Source organism: Arvicola amphibius, chromosome 1, assembly GCF_903992535.2.
Source record: "Arvicola amphibius chromosome 1, mArvAmp1.2, whole genome shotgun sequence".
Taxonomy (NCBI): domain Eukaryota; kingdom Metazoa; phylum Chordata; class Mammalia; order Rodentia; family Cricetidae; genus Arvicola; species Arvicola amphibius.
The window spans coordinates 94,528,525-94,542,291 of record NC_052047.1 but is presented as its reverse complement, the minus strand read 5'-3'; the positions used below and the strand labels follow the sequence as shown (position 1 = coordinate 94,542,291).

Below are 13,767 nucleotides of genomic sequence, written 5' to 3'. Positions count from 1 at the left end.
TCTACTGTCCTTGCATATGCATCTCTTTCTGGGTACCGTTTTACCGAGGCTGCGGCACTGCTTCCCATCATTCTTCTCCACATTTCCCTACTTGCCTCAGGAGTAGCTTCCCCGGGGGACAGTCTGTTGGGGTTTGTGATTAAAGGTGACTTTCTGTGGAAGGTCGTCCTGGCAGACTTTGGCAGATGGTCTCTGTCAAGTATGTGTGTAGGCTGGGTCGCCTTCCGCGCTGCTGTGTCTCTGCTCTGCTCAAGCTGAGCGCGCCCCTGTCCTGCAGTGCGTAGTTCTTTTCTTTTTTGTGCTGTACGATGGTGGAACACAGGTTTGCACGTCAGGTGGGTGCTTACAGCTGGGTTACACCCCAACTCCAAGGATGGTGTATTCTGTGCAGGGGCCCCACCCCTGACCATGCCCCAGCCCTCACTGGGGGATCAGCTACCAATAAATACTGTTTTCTTGGGTGTGTTAGTAATGGACAGAATGCTTTTCTGTAGTGAAGATCTATTCTTCAGATGGAGAGAGAGTTGTTGCCGGACCGTTTACCTTCGACATTGCTATGTGGACTGTAGCTCATGGATATTAACTATGGGCCTGCAATGGGTGACAGATGTCACATTGAAGGTTATGCTTGGGGCCAAGCACTTCTAAGGGCAGTGGGGGTTTCTTTTTTCTGCTTTACTATTTTTTCTTTTTCTGACTTTGTGCTGTCCGTCATGATTCTCCCCCTGTGCTCATCTTCTCTACTTCTACCTGCCTTTCTTCTCCCTTCTCTTCACGTACCTGTCTACTGACCTGCCTGCCACTTACCATTCCATTGCCCACCCACACCCACACATTCGTCACCACTCTCCCCACCCACCCATCCTAGCCGTCTACTCGCTCCCCTACCCAGCCACACAGCTATCCCCCATTCCTACCTGCCTGCCCACCCATCCATCCTTCTAGCCATCTACCTAGCCACACAGCCATCCACCCATCCACTCCCCTCATCGTCCCCCAGCACCTTGGTTTCCTCCATCTTAGAACATAGCAGGCATGGCTGCCTCGCATAGCAGGTGTTCGTGGACTTGTCAGACAGGCGCCTATCTCCTGACAGCCCTCATAGGTGAGCAGTCAGCTCAGCAGTGTAGGCTGCCTGTCAACCTGTGTTTTAAAGTGAGGTCAGCTGGCTGTTGTGGTGCATTCCCTGCAGCCTCTGTACTCTAGAGGGTCATGCATTGACGGATATGCCTGGACTATATGATGAGGCCCTGTGTAGCTATCAAGGCTAGTCCTGCTCGTGCCCAGTGCCAAGATCACATCAATTGCTCTGTCTGTGGGACTGGTATCTGCAGAGACCTGAGTCCTCCACAGTGTTTACTGAGTACACGTGGCCTCTTTTCCCTGTCAGCTTTGGCTGGTGGCTGAGGACCTGTGATATAGACTTGTCTCTCCAGGAACCTCCACAGTACTCTTGGGGGGAGCTGCCCCTCACCCCACCATGGTTCTACACTCATGCCCTTCCCCCTTCCAGAGTGGGGGGTGGTAGACAGTGAGGCTGATTGTACAGATTGCAGCTCTGACTGTGGATCGGGCTTAGGGTAGGGTCAGCTGGTTGCTCTCTGGACCTCACCTCTGAGTTATTCTTGGAGAGCACTTGAGGTCATTGCAGGGTCAGAAGGCAGGTGCTTTTCATCATTTGTGGTTCCCTGAGCCTCCTGAGTGCTGGAGTCACAGGTGCCCCACCCTGCCCCGCAGTGACATCTTCTGTGGCCTGGACTTGCTTTTTCCCTGGGTGTATTTGTCTGCCCTCCCTTCATCCTGTAGAGTTTGTGGTGTACTGCAACAACCCTCAGGCCTCCCTCACAAGATGCTCGTCTGTGCCCTCTGCCTCTGCGCCCCTCCCACTCTGGGACCTTGGGGGGCTGTTAATGAGGAGGTAGTTCCTAGTCAGCCCAGTGCCTCCATGACCACAAGCCCTGGCTCACTGGAAAGGCCATTGCCTCCCAGTGTAACCCAGCACAGCACAGCACAGCACAGCACAGCACTCTCCTTTACCACTTGAGCTCCACGAACCTCCTCTCATTCCAGGCAGCCAGGCTCATGTTTTAGCCATGCCCACTTTGCCTGGCAGTCCCACCTGTTTCCTTCTGGTTCGCACTCGTAGTTCACTGAGGAGCCCAGCCCTAACTCCTGCTCCTGCTCACTGGCTTTCATGCCATAGTGCCTGGCATGTGCTTACCAAACAGCTGTCAGTCACCTGGGCTCTGTTGCTCCTGCTTACTTCGTGCCCAAGCAGCTTCCATTGGATTTACTTATCTTTAACATTAATTGTATTCTTTAAATATTTTACCAGTTTTACATTTCTCATTTTGTGTGTGTGTGTGTGTGTGTGTGTGTGTGTGTGTGTGTGTGTGTGTACCAGAGTGCAGGTGCCCCATTAGGCCAGAAGAGAGCATTGGATCCCCTGGAGCAGGAATTAAAGGTAGTTGTGAGGGTGCTGGGAACTGAACTGGGATTCTCAGCAAGATCTGTCATTTCTCCAGGTCCTAAAAAAAAAAAAAAAAAAAAATTACATTGATTGATTTATTTTGTGTGTGTTGGGGGAGGGGTGCTCATGGTGCCTGTGTGGAGGTAGAAGACAGTGTTTTCTCTTCTACCATGTGGGTTCCAGGTCAGTTCCATGGCAGGCTTCTTTTCCTTCTGAGTCATCTTGCTAGTCCAGATTTCAGTTTCCTTTTTGCCTTGTGAGCCTTTGTGGCACAGGGAGTCCCTGCAGAGCCCTGTCTGTCTCTGCTGGGCATTGAAGGAGGGCGTGAGGTCTTTTTGGAACCTTAGACACACAGAAGGGCTTCTTCCTTTACTTGGGTGGGCTGAGATGTGAAAAACTTGCAGAGATTCCCCCTGAGCAGCTAGTGACCTGGAGGTCAGAGACCCTGGGAACCCAGACCTCTCCTGCTGGGATGTGGCCTTTCATACAGAAGACCTAAAGGTCCTGTTGAAAGGTGTTGGGGTTAGAGTATGTGGGCAGGGATGAGGCTCAGTGGTGACTATAAATGGAGATTTTCCTGTCCTGACTGCCCAGTCCCAAATAACCACTCAGAGGCTTAGTATTATAAATGCTCGGCTGAATAGCTTAGGCTTATTACTAACTAGCTCTTATCGCTGAACCCGTTTCTGTTAACCTACATATTGCCACGTGGCTCGTGTCTTTACCTTCTTCTAGCATGTCTGCTTCCTGTGCGGCTGACTGGTGTCTCTCTTGACTCTACTCTCCTTCCCATCCCGTTTGACTTTCCTGCCTAACTTCCTGCCCAGCTACTGGCCTGTCTGCTTTTTAACCAATGAGAGTAATATGTATTCATAGTGGAGAAAAGGATTGTTCGAGCCGGGTGGTGGTGGCGCACGCCTTTAATTACAGCACTCCACGGAGAGGCAGGCAGATCTCTGTGAGTTTAAGGCCAGCCTGGTCTACAAGAGCTAGTTCCAGGACAGGCTCCAAAGCTACAGAGAAACCCTGTCTCGGGGCTGGAGAGATGGCTCAGAGGTTAAGAGCATTGCCTGCTCTTCCAAAGGTCCTGAGTTCAATTCCCAGCAACCACATTGTGGCTCACAACCATCTGTAATAGGGTCTGGTGCCCTCTGGCCTGCACAGACAGAATATTGTATACATAATAAATAAATATTTTAAAAAAAAGAAACCCTGTCTCAAAAAACAAAACAAACAAGAAAGAAAGAAAAGAAAAGGGTTATTCTCAGCAGGTAACAGGACTTTTCTTCTCTGCCCTCCATCTTGACGCAGACCTCATTGAGAAGTGATCTGAAGCTTTCAGACTGTTAGTGGGCGGGGCAGTGGAGAGTCTGGTTTGTTTTCCTTAGGAAGATGTGGAGAGACTGGCTTGCCTTAGCCAGTGGCACGTGGTGGCTGCTTTCTGAACTGCTGTCTGTGGAGAGTCCTAGAGATAAGACTAAAGCAAAGCAGCTTGTGGCTTGGAGGGATGGAGCAGGATTTATACCCAGCGTGTGAGGAACACAGTACTGGGCTCTGTGTGGGTGTGTGGGGGGATGACTTTTGGCCATTGCTTGCTCAGTAGGACTGGGGACCTAGGAACCAGTGCCTATCTTTGGAGAGTCTAAGAGTGGTGAAGTACCTTGCAGGTAGCTGGAGTCAGGAGATGGCCCCTGGGGTGGTGGAGAGCCACAGTGGGCACCATGAAAGGGAGCCAGGTGCAGGATTCAGGTGATGGGTAGATTGGTTTGTTGGCTGATTGACTGAGCAGAAGCTGCCCAGCAGGACCTGGTGCTAGACAGTGCAGGGGTTGGTAACAGCAAAGAAACCCTACCTGCAGCACTTAGTGCGCAGTGGGCCCATCTGGAGCTGTTGGCAGGTTTGGAAGTTGACCAGAGAACAGCCTGGTGGCCTTGAATGGGGGTGGGGGAGCCAGGACTGAGGACCTTAAGAGAAACAGTGGACTGTGGTGCTTCAAGACTGAGGACACTAGGAAGAGCAGTTCAGGTACCAGGAGGCCAAGGTATCTCCAGCAGGAAACCAGACTAGTGGGAACCAGGAATTGGGCCACACTCTCCACCTCCATCAGTTCAAGGATGCTGCCCTCCCAAGAAAAAAGCAGGGGTGGTGGTTGCTGCAGTGGCCCATCTGACATTGTTCTAGCCCCTCTACCCCAGGAACACCACGGTGAATGGAGAATGAGTGAACAAGCATAGGCATTGCTTTGTGGCTGTAGTGACTCATGTGTTGTCCCCAGGAAGTGCTGGTGCAGGTGTCCCCAGGCTACTGCTAGGGCAGGGAACACACACAGGGTAACCCTGGAGGAAGCAGTGAATGTGCTTCGCCAGCCATGGCAGAGGAGGGAGAAGGGAGTCTTGGGCCTGCCTGGGTCCCATGCAAAGCTGTCTGCCCAGTCTCACCTTCAGGGGTCCCTAAGCCCCATAGGTCACCTGCTTGCTAAGTCTCCACAGTCACACAAAGTGTAGAAGGTCATTGTCATCTCCTTCTGACTCCTGGCTCCCTGTCCCCCTTCATCTTCCTTTTCCTTTCTCTTTTGCTTCCATGACTGCTGTCTTTGAGCAGCCTCACGTGGGCAGGGTGTATGGAGACTGGGTAGACAGTAGGACAGGCTTTTCAGGTTGGTGTGCCTGAGGATCTTGGGGAGGTGCCCCTGAGCCCCTTGCCTGGCATTCCTGGTGCCAAGGTGCTTGTCACTGGATGTGCCCTCTGCTGACCATGCAGAGGCCCTGCCTTGCCTTCTTTCTGACCCCACTCTGCCCTGTCATTTCCCAGAAGCCCTGGCCTGGAGGTCCATTGTCCCTGGAGCCAGGTCTCCTGCAGAGCAGCCTGAGGGCCTGGAGGGGCTGTGGTGGGCTGATGGAAGATTTTTACTCTCTTTGCAGTGTGCAAGGAGCCCCCCTACAAAGTGGAGGAATCGGGCTATGCAGGCTTCATCATGCTCATCGAAGTGTACTTCAAAAACAAGGTGAGAGACTGGGTGGGTGGGGGATGGAAAGTACCTGTGACTATGGGTGGAGCAGGACAGTGTGTGAAAGAAATGGGGTTAGGAGCAAGCACCTGTCAGCCCAGCTCAGAGGCTGAGGCAAGGATCATGGTCCCAGCCCATACTGCCTAGGGGGATACTGACAGGAAGAAAAGCAGAAGCAAAACTGGAAATTGAGCCAGCTTCAGTCCCTATCAGCCCAGAGGAGCAAGTGGATATTAGGCCACCTGATCTAACGGAGCAGAGTGGGAATGAAGGACACAGAAATCTCCTATCCAGTGAACTGGGTGGGACTCAGAGAAATAGAAATTGCAGCCTGGGGGCGGGGGTATGAATGCAACTGAGCAGGGAGGCTGGACAGGGTGGGGAGATGTTTATGCACACAGTGTGACAGGGAAGCACATTTAGCTACTCTCTATAGGAGCAGTCTCAGTAGGGGACCAGTTTGTAGACTATCAACACCCAAGGGGAGAACTTGTAATTGCTGTGTGGTGTGTCCCCCAACTAAGACTTTCTATCCCTTTGAGCCTGAGGCTATGGAGTTAGGAAAGAACCCCACTCTCCTGCACAGACCTGCTGATTCTCTAAATGCCCTAGACTGGCAAGTGGAGAGGCTGAGAAAGCTTTGTCAGTGCTCCTGAGTAAGTGGGGCACACAGGAGTAATGGACATGCAGAAAGGGACTTTTTTTTTTTTTTTGCAACGGTCAGCTAAGACAGCATCAGCATGAGTGCATTTTCAACAGCCTGCATCTGTACTGTTCCCTCAGCAGCAGCCAGCAGTGGCACAGGGCACCCAGACATTTTCCTCCAGAGTTTTCACTCTGTATGCTGGGAATCTGCGCTGTGCCAGTTTTCTTATAATTCTCTGTATTTCTTACCAGTATTTACTCTCTGTACACACTCGAGTGAGGCACACATACACGCTTGTGCAAACACAGCACTCACTTAGAGGCCAGAGGACAACTTGTGGTAATTGGATTCTCTCCTTTTACCAGGGGCTTTGGAGCTTGAACTCAGGCCTTCAGAGTTGGCAGCAAGCACTTACACCCAGGGAACCTTCCTATACGCCCTCTTTAAGTTGTTTGGGGGTCTGTGATGCCGTGTGGACCCCCTGAATGGTGGCACAGTGAGAGTATGTTTTCCTGAGGTGTGTCTATAGGTATGCTTACACGTGTGCACTTGGAGGCCAGAGTGTGTCTTCAGAGACTCTGTGGCTCTCTGTCCTACCATGTGAGAACATGGTCTCTAACTTGGCTGCAGTGAGTTCCAGGCATTGTATGTCTCCCAGTTTTCAGGCTCAGGAGTAAACAGCCTCATGCTTGTGAATAAAAACTTTTAACAATGAAGCCGCCTGCCCAGGCCCTGATGCACAGTCTGGGAGCATCACACTTCATTCTGTTGAAAAAGGCCTCTGCTGCTTAGGGTTCTTGTTCCCTCTGAAGCCCCAAGTCTTGAGTCCTTGTTTATATCAGGCCTGCAGGAGATTTGAGAGTGGCAACGAACCATTCTGTTGGCAGGGACTTCTGGGGACAGGCTCAGGTATGCTGCCTCATGGGACCAAGTGCCATTTCAGTGGATTGTAAGCACACCAAGTCTCAGCGGTGGCAGCAGGGATGAAGCCAAGGTCATGAGTTCCTCCCTGCAGCCCTCAGTGATTGGGCATTAGGACACACACGGCAGGCACAGGCCAGGGGACTGTCGCCTGTCCTGGGGCAGTTGAACCACTTCTGGACTGACAGGCTCCCACGTCCTGGAGTCACAAGGGCTGTTTGTAAGCCCCCTGTGCTCAGAGGCCTTGTGTCCCTGACATCTGTGGGCATCTCCCTGCCTGGCCAGGCATGTGGGATGGCTGGGCTCTGGTTCTTAGGCACTGTTCCAACCCAGCTCCCCACAGCCCTCTGAGGTTTGCTCTGGAGCCTGTCGTGCTCATGGCCAGGGAGACTGTGGTGAGCATGTCATGCCATGGAAAGCACAGTGCTCTGAGCATGGGTAGGGTGTTGTCTTTGTGGTTGTAAGTCCTCTCTATGCCTCCAGTAGCCAGAATCAGTCGGCTGGCAGAGGACAGAGTGGTCTGGCTTTCTGATTGCAAGGTCGTAGTCAGATATGATGTTCCTTTGTCCTTACATGCTGTTGGTATTCCCAGTTTCCAGGGGTGGGACAACACGGAGTTCCTGGACTGGGGCGCTGTGCAGTGGCCTGGGTGGAGGCTGTTTTCCCCTGTTGTTGTCTCCCAGTCTATCTGAGGCACATCCTAGGGTGGGGCTATCATCTGTATCCTGGTGTCTTGGACAGACCTCATGCTGAGGGTGGCCAGGCACCATTTTAAATAAAGGGAGTGTCAAACTCCTGGTGTTTCTTAGTTACTTTAGCCATGGTGGGATGAATCCGGGCCACTGGGCGGCACCCAGCACATTCCTGGGCTGTAAAAGCAGAGCTGTATCTGCACCTGGCTGGTCAAGTGTGTCAGCAAGACGGGGTGGGCTGCACTATGAGCTTGTTCTCTGCTTCTCATACTCCTTAGGGAGGGACTCTCAAGCTTCCAGCAGCCCTCGGGTGTGATGAAATACAGGCTGAGCTGGTTGCTCATGTGCCACCATGTCCTCTGGGCCCAGAGCTCAAGGTGCCTGTGTATAGGTCTGCTTCACCCCATAACCACACCAGGTACCAAGGCAGCTCTGTCCCTATGCCCTGTCCTTAGGGGAGAGGTACTGCCCTGGGACCTCAGGAAGGTGTAAGACAAGTGGTTGAAGTTCTCTGTCCCTGAGTGTTCTTCAGGGATCCCTAGGGCTTCATATGTGCTGCAGGTCAGGCGCTGTCATGAACCCCTTGTTGTCTCTGGGCTGCTGATCATGCACACAGTGTTATGTCCTGGGGCAGTTCTTGGCTCTGATTAACTCCTCACTGGTTCTCTCAAGTTGTTAGGCTCTTGGAGTGTGTATGGACATTTATATGATGATTTCCTGCCTGTGCACACACTCCCAGGACAAAGGCTGGCCCAGGGAATTGTGTCCCATCAGGAGTGAGTCCCCTGGAGAGAGCAATCTGAGCTGTGGTCACACCAACAGTGCTTAAGCTGAGCATGGTCCTGCCTCTTCATCACCCATGCTGTAGATATTGGCATGCTGAGAGACAAGGAGAGGGGCTGCTCTGAGTCTGCAGGTCAGTGCTGTGACCGCAGTGTGGTCTGCAGCTTGTGTTCTCACGTTGCCTTGTGGATCTCTCCTGGGGAGATTTGCTGAGGATTCGATGCTGGGGAGAAGTGTCAGTTAAGCAGCACACTGGAAAAATTTTGAGCCAGGGCCTAGTGTGATCACGAGCTTCCTGACTATAGGCCTATACCATTCTCCACCATCTCCAGCCTCAGGGTGGCACCATGCCACACACAGCTGTGGTTTGCATCTTGCTCTAGGTGACTGCTAGACGTGTAGGTGACACACTCGAGGCACTCAGATCTATCTGCCGCCGTACCCTGATGTGCGGAACTGCACATGACGTGCAGATGTACATGGTCCTCAGACGTTGTCAGTGTTCTTGGAGGCCAGGCAGGATTACGGGGCACCCCCGCCTCAACAACAGCAGAAAAAACACAGGCTCTGGTTGGCATACTATGCTTAGATCTCAGGACTGATGGTGTCACAGTGGCTAGGTGACCTCTCAGGGTCTCAGGCTGTGAACTTAGGTTCTGATGGGTTAGTGGGCAAGGGCCCCTTTGTGGGGCATTCCATGCACATCTATTCACATGTTTCCGGGGCTTTCAGGGCCAGCTCTACTTAGAGACTGGATAGTCATTCCCAGGGGAAACCACGTTTTTCATATCAGCCCTTTTGTCTCTGGTCAGTGGGTGACTTTGTATGTGCCTCTAAAGATCCCTCATTTAATGTCTGTTGATTGTGGACATCATTGAGATGGCTGAGCCACCATTCCTGACCGGCCTAAATCATGCTGAGTCTAACAGTGTTTATCAGGATGTAGAGAGCACCTTGGCTGTTTGCACGTGGCCAGCCACACCTGAGGTCCATCCCGCCTGTCTCCTGCACTCAGCATATTCTCAGGAGCTACTTTAAACACCCTGTTGTCAGAAAGGATGAGATTTGTCAAGAGGCACTGGCAGCAGACAGGTTTGTTGCATGTCAGGCTGTCCTGCAGAAGTTACAGACATGGGACCCCAGGTGGGAATCAGCCCTGCAGCTTTTTACCTGCTGTTGGGAATGGAGTGACCATGGCAGCCACAGTGGCATCTATGCACTTGCACTGGTTCATTCTGGGAGATGCTGGTGGAGGCACTGGCAGGGACCTGGGAGGAGTGGGGGGCCCGGGAGGAGTTGGGTTCTGGCTTCACTCTCTGACCAGCTCCTTCATGGTGGTTGCACCATTTTTCTTTTCACCTGTGATGAGACTTTCTGTGTCTGTGACCTCAGCCATGCCTGCTCTCTATTTAAGCCATGGCCCTCCCCAAGGATGGATGGATGGATTCTCTTGTTGAGATTCTTAACATTCCCTATTGGCTCACAGGGCTGGCATCTTCTGGTCACTGGTAATTTCTCTTTAGAGAACATGCTCCATTCTCAGATCTGCTGTTGCTGCAAGCTCTTTGTGTATCCTGGCCTGGTGCAGCCGGCAGGTGTCTTCTTCTATCTGCAGTTGTTTTCTTATTTGTGTCCTTATGTACAAAGATCGCACCTTTCTATGAAATTTGGTTATCTGATTGCTTTTTTCAAGACAGGGTTTCTTTTCTGAGTTCAAGACCAGGCTGACCTTGAACTCAGATCCACCTACCTCTCTACCTAGTGCTGGGATTAAAGGTGTGCACCACCAACGCCTGGCATGGTTTTTCCTTTTGTGTGTGTGTGTGTGTGTGTGTATTTGTGTGTGTGTATTTGTGTGTGTGAATGACTGGTATCAGGTCTGTGACTCAGTTGCTGTCTGAGGTCATAGAGGCTGTTTTAGTTAGGGTTTCTATTGCTGCAACAAAACACCATGATCAAAAAGTAAGCTGGGGAGGAAAGGGTTTATTAGGCTTAGACCTCAGCATTGCTGTTCATCATCTAAGGAAGTCGGGATGGGAATTTAAACAGAGTAGTAGCTGATGTAGAGACCATGGAGGGGTGCTGCTTACTGGTTTGTTCCCCATGGCTTGCTTGCTCAGCCTGCTTTCTTATAGAACGCAGGACCCAATGTGGGCTGAGCCCTCCTGTATTGATCACTAATTGAGAAAATGCCTTACATTTCTCATGGATCTCATGGAGGTATTTCCTCAGCTGAGGCTCTGTCTTCTGATGACTGTAGCTTGTGTCATGTTGACACAAAACCAGCCAGCGTTCAGGCCGACTCTGAACGCTACACAAGTTTCACTTGTGGACTAATTTGGTGCTGGGGAAGAAGACTGGACTTCACACATGCCTGGAAATGTGTTCAGCTGTGGAACCCCCCACCCTCCAGGGACAGTGTGTTTTCACACTTGTTTGTGTTTTGGGGGGGACGAGGTCTCACTATGTAGCCCTGGCTGGCCTAGAGCCTCGCTATGTAGATCAGACCCCAGCTGGCCTTCCATTCACAGAGATGAGTCTGTGGTGTACTGGGATCAGTGGCTTATGCCATCATGCCCAGCTTCATTTTTATGTGCGTACATTTTATTATGGTTACTTATTTTGTGTGTATGCTCACCAGGAGGTCAGGGCTCAACATAAGAAAATTCATTCTCGGGGCTGGAGATATGGCTCAGTGGTTAAGAGCATTGCCTGCTTTTCCAAAGGTCCTGAGTTCAATTCCCGGCAACCACATGGTGGCTCACAACCATCTGTAAATGAGGTCTGCTGCCCTCTTCTGGCCTGCAGACATACACACAGACAGAATATTGTATGCATAATAAATAAATATTTTAAAAAAAAGAAAATTCATTCTCACTTTTCTCCATATGGGTCCTGCAGATCAAGCTCAGACTTGGCAGTAAGCGCCTTTACTTATGGGGCCATCTTGTGGAACTGTTTGGTTTATTTTAATACAGCACAGGGTCTCGGCATAGGGAGTGATACCTCCCACAGTGGGCAGGTCTTTTCCTAATCAAGGTAGTCCGCTTGGGCATGTCAGAGTCCTGCCTCCCAGGTACCTCCAGATCTTACCGATGTGACGGCTGGATGAGCCATCACAGCCCACAGCTGCGGCTTCAGTAGGTTCATTAGTGCTGAGCTTAGGTGCGTGTGCATGTGTAGGGTTTCCTGTGTGTCCTTCAGTCATCCACAGCCAGCTCCTCATTGCTCTGGGGAGTTTCCAGTTATTACTGTTGAGCGAGACATCTGTCATGGATCTGTTGTAAATGACCATTATTGGATTGAGGAAGCCTAGTTCTAAAACTAAAAAACAAAAGCTTTTCCTGTCTTTGTACACATAGTCCTGCGCAGGGTCTGCACACAGCACCTGTGAGTGCAGGGATCTCAGCAGCGTCTGCGTCAGTTCAGTGGGAGCTGTCTCCTGACCACTGAGGAGGTGGCGGGGACTAACACAGCTTTCTTATGTCGCACCTGCCCCACCTTCCTGTGCAGTTCTCTTTCATGATGAAGATGTATTAAACTTTGTCAGAGGCTTTTTTTTTTTTTTGCCACTATCAAGAACGCCCTGAGGCTGCTCCTTTCCTGTCACCAATGCACCACTGCAGATGGCTTTGTGTGCTCTGCCTGCACCCCTGGCCTCTCCTTGGGTGTGTGATGTATACCGTCTTCAGAGCTTGAGTCCGCTTGCTTCACTAGTGTTTTCTCAGGGTACTTGCGTCTGTGTTCATAGGCAGTGTCAGATGGTGGCTTCCTGTGGTGTCCTTGGTTTCTATATGGGTTGATGCCAGTCACATAAACTGTGTTAGGGAGTGGTCACCCCTCTTCTTACCCTGCTGAGCTTAGTAGGATGAGCTGTTGTCTTTGCATGTTTCGTAGGGTATGCCAGGGAGGCTTTGTGGTCCTAGGTCCTGTCTGTCTGTGTCAGGATATGTTTATAGTCCCAAGCTGGTCTAGAATCCACTGTCCTCCTGCCTCAGCCTGCCCAGTACTGAGATGCAGGTGTTAACTTTGGCCTGTTGTTTCCAGGGAATTCCTGACAGCTGCCTGAGTCTCTTGTGTGTGGTGGATCTTTTGAGAATTGAAAAGATACATTTTATGTGTTTGAGTGTTTGCTTGCATGTCTGCCTGTGCACCATATGTGTGCCTAGTACCCAAGGTGGCCAGAAGAGGGCATTGGATCCCCTGGGCCTAGAGACTGATGGGTGCTGGGAACCAAACCTGGATGCTCTAGCTTCTGAGCTGGCTCTCTTGTGGCTGGTCTCCTTTGCTGTAGAAAGATGCATGTTTTCTCCAGGTGACTAATCTGTCCATGCTCATTGTTCATAGTGTCCCCTTAGAGTTCCACTCTACTGTGTGTGCTGTGTGTTTGGTGTGTGAAGGCCACAGGTCAACATAAGTGTCTTTCCTGCCTTGCCCCTCATTTTAAAAAATTATTTTTACTTTATCTTTTAAAAATAGCTTTTTTATTTTTACTTTATGCGCATTGGTGTTTTTCCTGCCTTTGTGTCTATGTGAGGGTGTCAGATCACCTGGAACTTGAGTTACAGACAGTTGTGAGCTGCCATGTGGGTGCTAGGAATTGAACCCAGGTTCTCTGGAAGAGCAGTTCGTGCTCTTAACCACTGAGCCACTTTTCCAGCCCCTCTCTTCTTTAATTTTTGACACAGGGTCTCACTCCCTGAACCTGAGCTCACTGGTGGCTGGACAGGTTGATGGACAAACTCCAGGGCCCCCGTCTATGCTTCTGCATGGCTGGAGCCACAGGCATGTGCTGCCATTCCTGGCTCTCAAACTTGGGTCTTTAAATGTGTTTTAAGAAGCTATCTTATTTTATGGGCTTTTGTTTGTTGTTTGTTTTTAATGTACAAGTGTGTGTATCATGTGTCCAGAACCCGCAGGGATCAGAAGCTGGTACTGGGTCACGTGAGTGCTCTTAACTGCCTGCCTTGCTGTCTCCTGGAGGATTTGCCTACTGCTGCAGGCTGGTTACAGTAAATGTCCACACACAAGCCAGTTGGAGCTGAATGAGTCCCCCGTCATCTTTGCTCTCAGTGCAGTTGTTCTTTTTATTTCGAGTCAAGGCCTCACTCTGTTCAGGCTAGCCTGATCTTTGCATCCTACTCCTTCAGCCTTCTGCACACTGGATGACAAGTGCTACCTTGTGCCCAGCTCCCTGGTGACTCTTGTCTGAGTCTCTGCTTGCTGAAGAGTTTGTCACATGGTTTCA

At 51.0% G+C, this 13,767-nt stretch overlaps 1 protein-coding gene across 2 annotated transcripts in view; it reads left to right on the top strand.

Moving 5' to 3' along the window:
• Window positions 1-13,767, top strand: part of Mllt1 (MLLT1 super elongation complex subunit) — a 41,674-nt gene that overhangs the window by 8,936 nt on the left and 18,971 nt on the right. For both annotated transcript variants that reach the window (XM_038343431.1, XM_038343424.1), the window contains exon 3: window positions 5,392-5,474. In XM_038343431.1, the coding sequence (XP_038199359.1) occupies window positions 5,392-5,474 (83 nt within the window). The remainder of the gene's footprint in view (window positions 1-5,391; window positions 5,475-13,767) is intronic.